Source organism: Schistocerca piceifrons, chromosome 4 (assembly GCF_021461385.2).
Source record: "Schistocerca piceifrons isolate TAMUIC-IGC-003096 chromosome 4, iqSchPice1.1, whole genome shotgun sequence".
NCBI classification, from domain to species: domain Eukaryota; kingdom Metazoa; phylum Arthropoda; class Insecta; order Orthoptera; family Acrididae; genus Schistocerca; species Schistocerca piceifrons.
Genome location: NC_060141.1, coordinates 654,131,433 through 654,148,687, shown reverse-complemented (window position 1 = coordinate 654,148,687; position 17,255 = coordinate 654,131,433). Strand labels below are relative to the sequence as shown.

General features: G+C 45.2%; 1 protein-coding gene across 3 annotated transcripts in view; it reads right to left on the bottom strand.

The window, feature by feature from the left end:
• Nucleotides 1-17,255, bottom strand: part of LOC124796245 (gamma-aminobutyric acid receptor subunit beta) — a 621,538-nt gene that overhangs the window by 221,544 nt on the left and 382,739 nt on the right. The window contains exon 3 of one of the 3 annotated variants that reach the window (XM_047260340.1): nucleotides 17,078-17,145. The exons of the other annotated variants lie outside the window; for them this stretch is intronic. Coding sequence (XP_047116296.1) covers nucleotides 17,078-17,145 — 68 coding nt within the window. The remainder of the gene's footprint in view (nucleotides 1-17,077; nucleotides 17,146-17,255) is intronic. 3 annotated transcript variants of the gene reach the window in all.

The window sequence follows — 17,255 nt, the reverse complement described above, 5'->3', positions numbered from 1 at the left end:
GTGTAATTGTCTGGCGTACGTGAGTGAAGTGAGATTATGCTACAATGAGGATTAATAGTGAAGGGGAGAGAAAGGAGAAAGTGAAAAAGGGTAGCTTTACGGTAAACGTTCCCATATAACGCTTGGATACTTATCAACTATATTTTAGTCATTACACGCTAACATACTACGGAGGCTCGGGATTTGCCCTACAAAACTGTAACACACATGGCGATGACGGACTGTAATTCATAGGCCGAATCTCAGTGATAAAACGGACTCGCATTCGGGAGGACGACGTTCCAAACCTGCAACCGGCCATCCGTATTTAGGTTTTCCGTGATTTCCCTAAATCGCTCCAGGCAAATGCTGGGGTGGTTCCATTGAAAGGTCACTGCCGATTTCCCTGACACCACCCGTGCTTGTCCTCCGTCTCTAATGACCTCGATGTCGACGGGACGTTGAACCAAATCTTTCTTCTTCGCTTCCATCAATGATAAAAAATGTGTTTCATCACCATCTAATCCCGCTGGGTCGAACATCAATTTATTTTAGTCCCTCGGCATTGGCTGCGAAAGAAAGGAACATTTAGTATAAAATCTGCTGATTTAGTGAGAGTACAGAGGCAATGCTACGACTGCGATCCTCACCGTTTACCTTGTCTGAATATGGTCATAAACTATGATCTACACAACCTTAGTAAGGGCGATGCGTCGATACGACTAGCTTGTGTAAACTCTGGGATAAACGTTTAGAGCGGCAGAGAAGAGCGGTAAACACAAGGCGCGAGCCTCATCCACTGTGAGAGAAAGCTTGTCAACGTTAGTTCTGTAATGTGATACCTTAGCACAAGTCCCATGGGTTACATGGAACCAAGCAAAAACCTAATAGTAACTTGGGCTCAACGATGGCTATGTTTGGTTAAGTTAGGTCCTAGGTTCATTGTACGGATTTGAGTGGTGCTGTGTGAGCATCGGCTGGAAGTTTTGTTACTGGTGGCCAGTTAGCCAAAGGCGGTTGTCCTCTAAAAGTGCAAAGTTTTTGGTCTAGTTCCCGAGGCGGTTTCTAGAGCTTGCGGTAGTTATTTCCAGAGTTGACATCGACAGATCAGTTGAGTGCTGATTCTGGACTACGAACTGTGTAGCTCATACATGAACACATTGTCACATAAAAACCGAAAAATACTGGTATGACCTGTTTGATAACAATCTCTACTGCAGATTCATCTGATTAAGTGCTCATAGACTGATTCGAGACAAGAGTTTTGGCCCAGTTACTTGTCACAAGTAGAGACAGTGCTGCATTCCTACATCTGGGTATATTTTACCTTTCCGGCTGGAGGTAGTATCTTGAGTTTAGAGCATATAAACTCACACTGCACAAAGATTACCTTCGAGCTGTGTAGCTGATTTTGCAGAGTTTGGAAGTGGATCGATCATTTCTTCATGTTCGAAATGAAGAGAAGAGCAGATCGTCCAGATAATTCGAGATAGAGATCGCTTCTTGTCGGTACCTGTCCTACTGACAGGATGCAACATGTTGGGCAGCGAAATCCACTAGCATTGTTTGATAACAATCTCTACCCTAGATTCAGCTGATTAAGTGCTCATAGACTGATTCGAGACATGAGTTTTGTCCCAGTTACTTGTTACAAATGGAGACAGTGCTGCATTGCTACATCTGGGTATCCAGAATGAGATTTTCACTCTGCAGCCGAGTGTGCGCTGATATGATTCTTCCTGGCAGATTAAAAATGTGTGCCGGACGGAGACTCGAAGTCGGGACCTTTGGCTTTTGCGGGCAAGTTCTCTACCATCTGAGCTACCCAAGCACGACTCCCGCCCCGTCCTCACAGCTTTACTTCTGCCAGTACCTCGTCACCTACCTTCCAAACTTTACAGAAGCTCTCCTGCGAACCTTACAGAACTAGCACTCGTGAAAGAAAGGATATTGCGGAGACATGGCTTAGACACAGCCTGGGGGATGTTTCCAGAATGAGATTTTCACTCTGCAGCGGAGCGTGCGCTGATATGAAACTTCCCGGCAAATTAAAACTGTGTGCCTGACCGAAACTCGAACTCGGGACCTTTGCCTTTTGCGGGCAAGTGCTCTACCATCTGAGCTACCCAAGCACGACTCCCGCCCCGTCCTCACAGCTTTACTTCTGCCAGTACCTCGTCTCCTACCTTACAAACTTTACAGAAGCTCAGATGGTAGAGCACTTGCCCGTGAAAGGCAAAGGTCCCGAGTTCGAGTCTCGGTCCGGCACACAGTTTTAATCTGCCAGGAAGTTTCACATCTGGGTACGTTTTACCTTTCCGGCTGGAGGTAGTATCCGGAGTTTAGAGCACGTAAAGTCACACTGCATAGATGATTATCTTCGAGCTATGTAGCTGATTTTGCAGAGTTTGAAAGTAGATCGATCATTTCTTCATCTCCGACATGAAGAGAAGAACAGATCGTCCAGGTATTTCGAGATAGAGTTCGCTTCTTGTCGGTACCCGTCCTACTGACAGGATGCAACCTGTTGGGCAGCGAAATCTACTAGCATTGTTTGATAACAATTTCTACCCTAGATTCATCTGATTAAGTGCTCATAGACTGATTCGAGACATGAGTTTTTGCCCAGCTACATCTGGGTATGTTTTACCTTCCCGGCTGGAGGTAGTATCTGGAGTTTAGAGCACGTAAACTCACACTGCATAGAAGATTCTCTTCGAGCTATGTAGCTGATTTTGCAGAGTTTGGAAGTAGATCGATCATTTCTTCATCTTCGAAAGGAAGAGAAGAACAGATCGTCCAGGTAATTCGAGATAGAGGTCGCTTCTTGTTGGCACCCGTCCTACTGACAGGATGCAACCTGTTGGGCAGCGAAATCCACTAGCATTGTTTGATAACAATTTCTACCATAGATTCATCTGATTAAGTGCTCATAGACTGATTCGAGACAAGAGTTTTTGCCCAGCTACATCTGGGTATGTTTTACCTTCCCGGCTGGAGGTAGTATCTGGAGTTTAGAGCACGTAAACTCACACTGCATAGAAGATTATCTTCGAGCTATGTAGCTGATTTTGCAGAGTTTGGAAGTAGATCGATCATTTCTTCATCTTCGAAAGGAAGAGAAGAACAGATCGTCCAGGTAATTCGAGATAGAGGTCGCTTCTTGTTCGCACCCGTCCTACTGACAGGATGCAACCTGTTGGGCAGCGAAATCCACTAGCAGAAGGTGATGAGTCAGGGAGGAGGCCTTTTTTTTTGTTGGTACCCGCGGTCACGCGTGGGAGGTGGTCAGGTAATGGGGCTGCCGGCGTGCGTACCCGCGGACAAACAGTGACTGCTGGAGGTCGATACACACGACTGGCAGCGGGCCAGCGACGCACTGCGGCTGCAGGCGGCAGCGGCAGCGGCGGCGCGACCACTGCTCGCACGGCCCAGCCCGGCCCGGCGAGCCCGGTCCCGGCCTACGCGCCGCACCCTGCGGCTGCGCCCGGACACGGGGACGGCTGTCCAGCCGCCGCTGTCTCAGCGCCGGAGACTAGCTTTCCTCCGCGCTCTCTGAGACGAGCGTATCGGCACGCTCACCACAGAACGGGACTTCCTTTAGTCGTTTCGATTATTATACAATGAAGGCTTTCACGACCGGATGGTACTGTTGTTGATAATCCTTCCGGGTTATATGGCCGTAGTCCATGGAATACTTCTATTCCTAGCGTTTCGTCCCTACTACGTCGGACATCCTCAGAGGTATGGCTGGTTCTGTTGAGTCCTGCCGACTGACACAGCTCGAAGATAATCTTCTATGCAGTGTGAGTTACGTACTCTGAAGTCCAGATACTACCTCCAGCCGGAAAGGTAAAACATACCCAGATGTGAAACTTCCTGGCAGATTAAAACTGTGTGCCGGACCGAGACTCGAACTCGGGACCTTCTATTCCTAACGTTTCGTCCAATACTACGTTGGACATCCTCAGAGGTATGGCTGGTCCTGTTGAGTTGGCAAGACCCAACAGGACCAGCCATACCTCTGAGGATGTCCAACGTAGTATTGGACGAAACTTTAGGAATAGAAGTATTCCATGGACCACGGCCATATAACCCGGAAGAATCTTCGATTATTGTTCCAGTTGAGTGTATGCACTACGTGATTTGGAAACCGATTTTTAATTTTTTCCGATTTCTGTCATAGGTGCGTTCAAAAATTTTTATTTCTCGTGACTAATTTCGGACTACACTGCCCATTCTCAAGCCATAGCCTTCATTTCAAACGTTTGCGTGACAAAAGTCATGCGATAACGATATGCACTCAGGTGATTCATGTGAAAGGGTTCCAGACGTGATTATGGCCGCTCCACGGAAATTAACAGACTTTGAACGCGGAATTGTAGCTGGGGCTAGATGCATGGTACATTCCATTTAGGAAATCGTTAGGGAATTCAATATTACTAGATCCATAGCGTCAAGAGTGTGCCTAGAATACCAAATTTCAGGCACTACATCGCCGGCCGGGGTGGCCGAGCGGTTCTAGGAGCTACAGTCTGGAACCGCGAGACCGCTACGGTCGCAGGTTCGAATCCTGCTTCGAGCATGGAGTAAGTAAGTAGTTCTAAGCCCTAGGGGACTGATGACCTCAGAAGTTAAGTCCCATAGTGCTCAAAAAAAAAAAGAAAAACAAAAGGGCATAACCTTTCACCACAGACAACACAGTGGCCGACAGTCTTCACTTAACGACCGAGAACATCGACGTTTGTGGGGAATTGTCAGTGATAACAGATAATCAAAACTGCGTCAACTATCCGGAGAAATCATTGTGGGACGTACGATGAACGTATCCACTAGGATAGTGCAGCGGTATTTGGCGTTAATGGGCTATAGCAGAAGACGACCGACTAGAATGCCTTTGCTACCAGCACGACATCGTCTTCAGTATCTCTCCTGGGCTCGTGAACATATAAGCTGGACCCTAGAGCCGGCTGGAGTGGCCGAGCGGTTCTAGGCGCTACAGTCTGGAACCGCGCGAGTGTTACGGTCGTAGGTTCGAATCCTGCCTCGGGCATGGATGTGTGTGATGTCCTTACGTTAGTTAGGTTTAAGTAGTTCTATGTTCTAGGGGACTGATGACCTAAGAAGTTAGGTCCCATAGTGCTAAGAGCCATTTCAACCATTTGGACCCTAGACGACTGGAAAACCGTGACCTGGTCAGATGAGACCCTATCTTAGTTGGTATGAGCTGAAACTAGAATTCGAGTGTGGCCCAGATTCTACGAAGCGTTGTAGCCAAGTTGTCAAGGAGGCATGGTGCAAACTTTTGGTGGCTCCGTAACGGTGTGGGCTGTGTTTATATGGAATGGACTGGGTCCTGTAGTCTAACTGAACCGATCATTGACTGGAAATGATTATGTTTGGCTACTTGGAGACCATCTGTACCCTTTCATGTACTTCATGTTCCCAAAAATGGTTCAAATGGCTCTGAGCACTATGGGACTTAACGTCTGAGGTCATCAGTCCCCTAGAACTTAGAACTACTTAAACCTAACTAACCGAAGGACATCACACACATTCATGCCCGAGGCAGGATTAGAACCTGTGACCGTAGCGGTCTCGCAGTTCCAGACTGTAGTGCCTAGAACCGCTTGGCCACACCTGCCGACCATGTTCCCAAAAAACGATGGCATGGGTGACAATGCGCCATGTCACCGGTCCACAATTGATGGTGATTGGTTTGAAGAACATTCTGGGCAGTTCGAGCGAATGATTTGGCCATCCATATCGCCCGACATGAAACCCACCGAACAGTTACGGGACATAATCGAAACCAGTTCATGTACAAAATCCTGGACCAGCAACACTTTCGCAGTTATGGACGGCTGTAGCCCAGCATGGCTCAGTATTTCTGGAGGGGATTTCCAACGACTTTCTGTGTCTATGCCACGTCGAGCTGCTACGCTCGGCAAAAGGAGCCCAGACACCATATTAGGAGGTATCCCACGACTTTTGTCACTTCGGTGTATTTATATATGAAATAGTAATTTTTATACAACATCTAAAAAATTCATGAAGACCAGAAGTGCATGCTACCTCCAGCCATCGGTATTTTCCTATGGAGGTCGGAGGTAGTATTAATTTGTGGTCTTACTACACTACGGAAGATTGGAGGGAGCTTTCATTTCTGGTCTTTGTGAAGTTATTACATGTTGTATAAGTTTACTATTTCATAAATATAAAAGAATACTAGTTACGGTTATTAATTTCTGGTCTTACTATACTACGGAAGATTGGAGGGAGCTTTCATTTCTGGTCTTTGTGAAGTTATTACATGTTGTATAAGTTTACTATTTCATAAATATATAAGAATACCAGTTACGGCTATTGCATATGTGTGCACTGGTGGAAATGTGTATTAACGTTTGCTACGAAGGCTACGGTTTGAGAATGGATAATGTAGTCCGAAACTAGTCACCCCAAATGAAAATTTTTGAATGTAACTGTGACTGGAAAAAATAAAATTTATTAATCTGGGTTGCTGGTCCTCGCGTCTACATTATGTTGGAAAGTCATAAACCTATTTTTGTTCATCTAAAACACTCCAGCAAGTGACCAATAGCGATTAGAAGTTCTTTCTCCACAGTTCTGGCATACAACCATTAGGGGGGGACTTTCCGCTAAGATCACAAACATAGAAGGTACCATTTAACCATTTTTCCAGATGTATGGTAAACAGTTATTGGTGGGTTCTTGGGAAAATCATCCAGTATGCAATCGGAACTCTACTGTACCCTAATATTCTTTCTTACATAAAAATTTTTCGACAGAGTTGAAGATGTTGAGCAGACCGGTTCATAGAGTCAAATCGTTTTTCTATGAACCCTCCTGCAGTGGTCTTTCTTTGTGGGCACAAACATTGTCATACTGTTACAAAGGAGATCCCATCCAAAATGTTTCTGTTATTATATCAGGCAAGAATAATGGTCTCAGTCTGAAACACGGAAAACAACATCTGTCTTCACATTATCCCCATGAAATTTTGAGTATTTGGACTGTAACTGAAGTTGTCATCAATAAAAGTGAAGGATGTCTTAGTATTGGTTAAATTTAGAGGTAGAATGTTCTTACTAGTTGATTTTTTGCAGGTTGCACAGAAATGGTTAAATCCTGAAATTTATGCACTTGCTGGCGTCTTCGATAGCACGCTCCGAGCCTATTCAGTGAATGTGACCGAAGGCTTTTCGCGTATTTTCTGACAGTCTGATCGGTCAGTTTCTATCTCTTCACAGTAGTTTTAGGTTTCTACTGCTCATTTGTTTGATTCATAATACGATGGCTCGATATTTTGGATACAAATAAGAGCAACAGTTATTAAGATAGCAAGTCACATGACTACAGGGCAGTCTTTCTGCGTTGCCGAGACAGGTGAGAGTCTTATTCTGAAAGTATCGCTCTAGGAAATGAGCTTTCAACGTATTTATTTCCAAGTAAACAGCAGCAAGTGTTGGCTTAACTGTTATTGCATTGTTACCAGATTTATTTAATGAAATGGCACGCTTCTTCGGCGTTCGACCGGGATTCTGGGCAAGTCGGAGCCCGGGGAGTGATAATAAAGATCTGAAAATTTATGGAAAGCATTTCTTTTACTAGCGAAGGGAGCATAGACCGTTTTCATGAACACCGTGTAATGTTGTCAACAGAAGAAGAGTGAAAAGTAAGTGCCCCCACAGGAACTTGCTCAGACCCGCACCTGTTGTCTGATGAGGCTTCCCGTTGTGAACAGCGTTAAGCTGTGTGGTTTCTCACCTTGGTCCTTCTCAAAAATCAGTTTGCTTACAGGCGGCACTAGAAAAGCAGTACACACCCCAAGACGGAAAATATTTTCTCTGTCAATCAACAGTCACTGTTGTCCGCGTTAGACATCCAAAATCGTAGCAAAAGATTTTATACAGCGTGAAATGAATTCCCATCGATATGCTGTTTCACAAATTCGCCGAATATTCTATCGGTCCCATCTTGGATTTCATCCACCGTAAACTCTGAGCTCGTTGTCTACAACAATTGAGTGACTTGTGCTTTGGCTTCGGGTGATACCTTTCTTCATATACGTAACATTGGGGAAAGTACTGCTACTAGAGTACTGGCATTAATGCCGGTGGGAGGGGAGAGGGGAAGGGAGGGGCGTTGTCTCGAGTGTGATAATATCGGATTTATCGTGCAGACTCATAGTCACATCTGGTGTATTGATATCAATGACGCAAGACTGCTGACTCACAGAACCAGACAACAATCAATGGACCAGACCAATTAACTGAAGTTGTGCAGCCCCGCTGCGTGATATAAGCCTGAGCATTTCAGCGCTTCGCTACGGTCGCAGGTTCGAATCCTGCCTCGGGCATGGATGTGTGTGATGTCCTTAGGTTAGTTAGGTTTAAGTAGTTCTAAGTTCTAGGGGACTGATGACCACAGATGTTAAGTCCCATAGTGCTCAGAGCCATTTGAACCATTTCAGCGCTTCCCTGTGCAACCTGATGATAGATACTTCCTGGCAGATTGAAACTGTGTACCCCACCGAGACTCGAACTCGGGACCTTTGCCTTTCGCGGGCAAGTGCTCTCCCGAGTTCGAGTCTCGGTCGGGCACACAGTTTTAATCTGCCAGGAAGTTTCATATCAGCGCACACTCCGCTGCAGAGTGAAAATCTCATTCTGATGATAGGTGGTTGTCGTGATTACATGTCAGGGGTTAGCTGAAACGCGCGATACGCCAACTTGCTATCAAACTTTACCTTTCAAACTAAGCTAGACTTGGGGCTACGCTACAGATCAGTATGTCACCACATCTGAGAATTCTTATTCACATTCGTTGGCTTCACCAATTCACAATCAAGCTGTAGCCTCCGAACTTAATCTAGATAGCCTCCGAACTTAACCTAGACCTAAAGATCAGTCCGTTGCCGCAGCCTACATTCCAAAAACTGATACAGAAGCGAAAGAAATATTGTCAGTGTTCTGTTCCTTTTTGGTTTGCGCTCGTATGACGTCACACACCTCACCATGATTACGTTGCAGGACGAAACCGACATCCGGTATCGGTAGGACCGAGGGACCATCTGACTGAGGGAAGACTCTTTAGTGTTCTCGTTCCGAAACACAATAGGATGAGGTTTGCATGGGAACACAGGATGTGTATTGGAGAATGAATGTGACAACAGTTATTACGTGTCAGATGATGGTAAGATTGCCAGTGTCTCAGAGAACTGCAAGGTGGGGCAAATAAAAGTGACTCGGATGAGAGGATACGATTGAACGTGAATGTATGCATATAACCAAGCCCCGTAACGCGCACATCACATGAACGCCCGCCACGTTATCCACACAGGTTCAGAGCGTAGTGCGGTCTGTGCCAGTGTGAGTGGAGCGGTGCAAAGGGGACGATGGAGCAACGGATGTTCTTTGTGGAAAGTTGCGTGATAACAGATCGTCGAAATGGTGTGGTCAGTTGTTTGCACAGAAGTTTAATGGTGTCGAAGTGCCAGCAAAGAGTGCCATATAACGCTTAGTCCGAAAATGGCGTCAGACAGATTTTGTTTTGAACAAGTCAAACACCATTCCGAAACGTGGTGACTGCAGTTCACCAGAAAATGCCTCAGTCCTAGCAAATCAACACGACTCCTGGCACAAGAGACCGGCCCTTTGTACCTTGGAATTCTCTTCTCTGAGCCACTTTTGTTTGTCCCACTCTGCTCTAACGGGGGTACCATTTGACCATATGGTCAGATGCGTCAAATACGAAGAAGTTCTGTAGAGAATACTGCAGCTCACTTCAGTGCCGAGAACCTGGCTGTAAAATGTGGCCAAGGAGTTACTATTCACCTGGTTAATATGACTGTAAATTATAAATGGATATCATAAAGGTCGAGATACTAAAAAAAAGAATCCTAATCGTTATTTACTGCCCAAAATCTCCTACTGCAGCAAAATCTGTTTAATGTCACTGATACGGAATTGTCCACTAATTGTAGGTTTGTATGGGAATAGTTGTTTCTTTAGGAGGACAGCTGTTGCTTATTGAAACGATGACATTGTCAGTGGTACCAACTACGTCATCCGAGATTCCTGCAGTTAGATGAGTCATTCATTAGATCTTCTTCTGGTTTCATGACGAATACAATATGGTCATGAGGAAAGACTCATCTCTCTTGGCAAATTCAAGTAATACTGATCAGATGTGGCACTTACATAGAGCCTACCTGCTTCGAGTGGTGTGCTACAGAATTTTTGACATTTGCTGTGTTAAATGATGTCAGTACTGCTATGTTGTTGACCTGTTCCATTTTCACTCACTATGACACGTTTGAAAACTTCAGCTTTCCTCCGATCCGTCATTTCCGTAATTTATGTTACGTTCTGTGACTTTCTAAAAACGCAGTAAACCTTGTGCTTTATTCATGTGTTGAACTGATATTTTTACTGTCCTATTGTACTATTAACACTTACGAACGCAAAATCCTCATAAATGTTGCAATAACGGAGAGTGATTCGAAACTGTTACAGCTCACAAATTGTCATGCTTACTAAACAACGCCTCTGTGGATAGTGTGAACAAGAACAGTCTCATATGAAGTGTCAGCGTGATACAGATGCAAAACAGTGTAACGAGGTATAAAGACGTGTAATTTGAAACAGTACAAAGCGGAATGTGGTAGCGTCACCGAAGAGAAAGCGACACATAGATAAGAAATAAGAGGTAATGTATGATATATTCTGACACATTTTCTGTACATAAACTTCTATGGGTGGTGCAAACTGGATACCGTAATTCAGCAACAGATTTATACAGTAATCAGAAGAATGGGTGATGCAAACTGGATACCGTCATTCAACGGCAGATTTGTGCAGTAATCAGAAGAATGGGTGGTGCAAACTGGGTACCGTCATTCAACGGCAGATTTGTGCAGTAATCAAAAGATATTGGATTCATACAGGTGACATGTTCCACGAGTCGCATGGAAACGCGGGTTGATTGAAATGGCAGACTTTGCCAGATCCACAACGGTAGAAAATGTCTTCACTGCCATCGCAGTCCAACGGATGAATAGTAATTCATAATAATTAATAACTGCTAGCGCCTCTTATTTCCATTTTGATTGCTCAATTTACACATTAATGACGCGACAGGAGAGCTGTGCTAATCCGGGTTCGGTTACGATGCTGATTTAGCCGATCCGGCCTGCGCCGATAAGTCTGTGTCCAGAATATCGCAGAAAAAGGGGAGCGTTTGTTGTTTAGCAAAATATACCACTTCATTCCTAAGCACATCCCTTGAGACGTTCTTTCTCTGTATTTCTCTCTCTCTCTCTCCCTCTCTCTCTCTCTCTCTCTCTCTCTCTCTCTCTCTCTCTGTCGTTACCGCAGACACCTGTAACTGGCAAACGCACACAAAATATTTACGTGGCAGAGGTAAAGAATCGGGCTGGAGTATTTATAAGTCTGAACAGGAACCTGTACATTAAGTGCAGAAACATTTACGTTAAATGTTTAGTGCTAACATATTTTATCCCGACAATAATGACTCACCCGAAAGTTAAACTCAACATAGTTAAAGGTAATGGAGTTCCTATGGTTTCCGTTTTTATCGTCTTCTGCTGGCGTTTTCCCGGGACCAGGTTTTTATAATGACATGGGTATGCAAGACGATTTTTATTTGTTATTCACGAAGAGGAAGTGCGAACGCGCTGTACAAATTGTGTGATATCGGGACTAAATCTGTTCCAGATTTGTAGTTGATCGTTGGCATCAGGAAACGCAAACCCTACAGATAAGTAATTTTATTTTGTTATAACTGAAGGCGACTTACTGATTTTAATTGCGTTATTTGATTTCAACTTCTCTGTAGGTTTCAGTCATAGAATATTTAGCCACGCGGGACTAGCCGAGCGGTCTGAGGCACTGCAGTCATGGACTGTGCGGCTGATCCCGGCGGAGGTTCGAGTCCTCCCTCGGGCATGGGTGTGTGTGTTTGTCCTTAGGATAATTTAGGTTAAGTAGTGTGTGAACTTAGGGACTGATGACTTTAACAGTTAAGTCCCATAAGATTACACACTTTTTTTTTAGAATATTTACGAATGGGAAGTAAACAACCAAACGTTACAGAGTGAGCTGTTAAACCAATCTCGTTTTTAGGCGTACTGAGCCGCTGATTAATGTTATGGCTGTTATGGCTGACTGATTTCACTTGTAGCCAAAAACTGTATGAGCAGGAGTGGCAGCCATATCAGACAATAAATAATAAACTTTTACTCCTACACCAGTATATATTCTACGCAGATATGAGAAAAAGATCATATATTTTCCAGTCACTGGAAATGTGATTCCTGTTCTACTAGGAAGGATATTAGGACATCTTTTTTTTCAATTAATGTCAATACCAGTAGCTCGTTCATGTATTTATCAGTTCTGACTTTCTGTTTTAGGGAACTGGATGAGGGAGCCTATTGAGAACCTCAGGACCACACTGGCGTGTTCATCTTCGAACTCTTCTATTATCCAGGATCACATGAACAGAGGAACGAAGCTGGAATGGCCAGCACATGCATTACATACTCTACTGCACCCTCTGTATCAAGACACTTGCTACTGCCTGCATCGACAGTTCTCTAAAATTTTGAATAATTATAGCCTTACCCTAATGCAACATATGTGATTATAAACCAGATAATTCAAGAGTGAGAACAACGTCGTTAGCTGTATCACAGGACAGAGAAGAGATAAAGTGGGACAGTAACGTACCAGTCACTCATCTATAATCACATGACACGTTAGTTACTTTCCATACTCTCCTAGTGGGAAGGGCAATGTGGAATACACTGAACAACATATTTCGCGTAAGACAACGTAAGTACCATTTCAGAAGCACACATTCCCTCTATCGGGAACCGATTTTTCAGTTTACTGCAATAATTTTCCTAGATGGAGCACTTTGCAGACAATGCTGTCATTGGTTTGAGGAATGTGCACATGGTGTTACTGAAGATGATGTGGTATCACATATCGATACCACCCCACGGTGTGTCAAGGTTGGTGACGGAGTGGTAAGTTTCCGTCTGATGCCTATAGGGGTCGCGAGGGTCTGGCGGATCCAGTGACGTGCGTCCGCTGAGCCACATCTCTGGCAACTCCGTACTACAAGCGCCCTCTGCCGACGCAGTATATATAGCACGACCAGTGCAGCCGCTCTTCTCCACTTGCGCCTGGAGCCATTACGTTACGATACCTTAGTTCGAGGTTAATCCTTTTCGACGTTGAGATAGCTGGACTCCATGTTTCTTGCCGCATTATTTGTATTGAGTCTTCGTTCGCTTGGAGAAATGTAAGTTAAGTAAATCTTCTGTTTATTGTGTTAATCTGTTCGCTGATCATTTCTGCTACTGTCCAGCTTTCCTACGACGACGGTTTCTGCACCACCCTGTAGTCCACCTTTCCTTATCATCTACATCTATATCTACATGATTACTCGGCAATTCACATTTAAGTGCTTGGCAGAGGGTTCATCGAACCACAATCATACTATCTCTCTACCATTCCACTCCCGAACAACGCGTGGGAGAAACGAACACCTAAACCTTTCTGTTCGAGTTCTGATTTCTCTTATTTTATTTTGATGATCATTCCTACCTATGTAGGTTGGGCACAACAAAATATTTTCGCATTCGGAAGAGAAAGTTGGTGACTGATCTCGCCGCGACGAAAAACGTCTTTGCTTTAATGACTTCCATCCCAACTCGCGTATCATATCTGCCACACTCTCTCCCCTATTACGTGATAATACAAAACGAGCTGCCCTTTTTTGCACCCTTTCCATGTCCTCCGTCAATCCCACCTGGTAAGGATCCCACACCGCGCAGCAGTATTCTAACAGAGGACGAACGAGTGTAGTGTAAGCTGTCTCTTTAGTGGACTTGTTGCATCTTCTAAGTGTCCTGCCAATGAAACGCAACCTTTGGCTTGCCTTCCCCACAATATTGCCTATGTGGTCTTTCCAACTGAAGTTGTTCGTAATTTTAACACCCAGGTACTTAGTTGAATTGACAGCCTTGAGAATTGTACTATTTATCGAGTAATCGAATTCCAACGGATTTCTTTTGGAACTCGTGCGGATCGCCTCACACTTTTCGTTATTTAGCGTCAACTGCCAACTGCCACACCATACAGCAATCTTTTCTAAATCGCTTTGCAACTGATACTGGTCTTAGGATGACCTTACTAGACGGTAAATTACAGCATCATCTGCGAACAACCTAAGAGAACTGCTCAGATTGGCACCCAGATCATTTATAGAGACCAGGAACACCTGATATCACTTCAGTTTTACACGATGATTTGCCGTCTATTACTACGAACTGCGACCTTCCTGACAGGAAATCACGAATCCAGTCGCACAACTGAGACGATACCCCATAGGCCCGCAACTTGATTAGAAGTCGCTTGTGAGGAACGGTGTCAAAAGCTTTCCGGAAATCTAGAAATACGGAATCAACTTGAGATCCCCTGTCGATAGCGGCCATTACTTCGTGCGGATAAAGAGCTAGCTGCGTTGCACAAGAACGATGTTTTCTGAAACCATGCTGATTACGTATCAATAGATCGTTCCCTTCGAGGTGATTCATAATGTTTGAATACAGTATATGCTCCAAAACCCTACTGCAAACCGACGTCAATGATATAGGTCTGTAGTTCGATGGATTACTCCTACTACCCTTCTTAAACACTGGTGCGACCTGCGCAATTTTGCAATCTGTAGGTACAGATCTATCGGTGAGCGAGCGGTTGTATATGATTGCTAAGTAGGGAGCTATTGTATCAGCGTAATCTGAAAGGAACCTAGTCGGTATACAATCTGGATCATGTGTACGAAGTCATGCACAACAGATGATATACCTATGATTGTCTCCCGTCCAAAGACAAATTCACATACGTTTCCAGATCTTTCCATGACAGGTTCCATATCACGATGCAAGTATAGGATATAGGACTAGTCTGAACTTGAAACATGATCTTTTGTGTTACTAGGTTGACACTTGAGCAACGAAGGCAGACGTCCACTAACTACAGTAGTCAAATGAAGTCGCAAGGCTTACATGGAGTGCACACAGGGTGTGGTTTCTCCCGGAACTCGGCAAGAGGCGCTCGTCACAGGTTCCAGACAGGGTAGGCTATTGGGCATACATTTACATAATTTTGTGTGTGTGACATTCGAAAAGCAACACGGAGGCGTACTCTGGAGGGGCGAGTGGTCGGTGTGATGGTGGAGACAGTAGGAGAAGTGAGGGCTCTGCGGCCGAGTCAGGTCTGAAGGCATGCAGTCGATGCACTCGGCGGGGATCGGAGTCTACTGCACGGTGCGGGCAATGCAAGGCAAGGCAAGGCAGCCGAGCAAGGCAATGCGAGGCGCGGGCAGCAGGCACGGCAGGCAGCAGGCGCGACAGCCAAGCGGCGCTACGCATGCACGAGGGCGCCACTGACACAGAGAAAACCTCCTCCTCGTTCACCAAGAGAGTCTCCAAACCAAAAAAAGAACACAAATATGTATGTATATATATATGTATATATAACAATGGTTAGAGAGTGGTGGCTGCTGCCGGCGGGGGGCCGCGAGCTGCGGCGCGGCGGGCCGGGGTGCGCCACGCCGCCCCCGCGCCGCGGGCCGCGGGCAGCAGCCACGCCAGACGACGGTAAACAGTGACTGCGACAACATGAATGCGAAAGAAGACGGTGGACATTCGTCGCCGCAGTCGGTCGCCGGTCACGTCCTAAGTGACGGTGGACCTTGGATGCACTCAGGGCCCTTCACCTGGTTGTACACGCGTGTACACTCAGTTCCGGCCGCGAGCGACAACGCGCGCCGAACAGTAGGGCGTCTCCCTTCTTTTTCTGGACCGGTTTTATCCGCCCAGTGACGACGGCAGCACTTCCGCGTCCCCTTTTATTTGTTCCAAAAAAGCACAGTGTGTTTCTGAAATGCACAGTGCGGACGTGTGTAAACCAGGAAGGTCGATGAGGGCTCCAATGTGGAACTGAATGTACACAAAAAAACATAACAAACAACTACTATTACAATAATTATACAAATATGTATTTGCTGCTGGGCGGAACATCTAAAGCAATCTGCAAATCTACCGGTCTCCATTGCGAGTCTGAGATACGGGGAGGGAAAATGTTTTTCTTTTTTTTTCATTCATTTTTTTTTCAATTTCCCTTCCGACCGGTGTATCGCAACAGTGTTACAGTACCGTCCTGTCGGCAGCGTATCGGAAATTAGTTAAAATTTTGAGTGTAATACGCTATTATTAATGTACACAGATTTAAATGCCGAGATGGCGTTAGCTGTCCGCGAGCAGTCTTATAATGCTTGCAGTGACATGCATTTGATCGGTTTTCAGTCGACTTTTTGTTTTGTTTTGGTCTATCTGTTTATAGAGAAGTGATGAGGAACGCTGTAGGGTTCCCTTGGGAGGACACAGACAGCTGCTAGGGAAAAATAGCCTTTAGATTAATCGATAAGCTGTCGCTTCCGTGTCGGAATTCGCGCTCAGGCGTGGAGCCGAGCGCCAAGTCCGGCGGTTGCGGTTTACCACGCATCCCGGGTAGGGTGGCGCCGTCTCAGCTCAATCACTTTGAAGAGTTCTCCGAACAGTTTGCTGCTCGTTACTCTTTTTTTCCCTTTCTACGCTTTCGATTAGTGTCTGAGGATTCCCATCAGGGTGGAGTCGGAGATATTCAGTGGCACCGCGAGTCTGCGTAAGAAGAAAAAGAACAGAAGAGAGAAGACAAGACGATTTCGAAATCGCTCGGAAATCGACTTTAATAGCTCCCTCCCCTCAGCTCCATCAATCGACCTCGCTGCTGAGGCGTCTGCCGACAGAATTGTGCCCACCTTCTCTACTAGTAGTAGCATCTTTCTGCGGTACCACTGACATCGCCGGGAGTAAAGGAGTAGGAAGAAAGGGAGACGAGTCTCAGCTCTTAGTAAATAAAAAAATATATATGAATATTTCGACATCCAACTCTTCCATAAACACCAGCAAGGCTTGTCTGTATAAATAACTTCCAAGTACCATCAATACTTCAGACACGGAGCTGATACTGAGGACGTACATTGTGACTCCAACTTCCACGGGCGGACCTGCAAGTAGCATAATCACAGGTAACACTACGGGAATACAGCATTCTCGTTCAACACACACCTTTGTTTAATAAAGAAGTTAGATTTTCAAGAAGTGGACAACGGCGCTT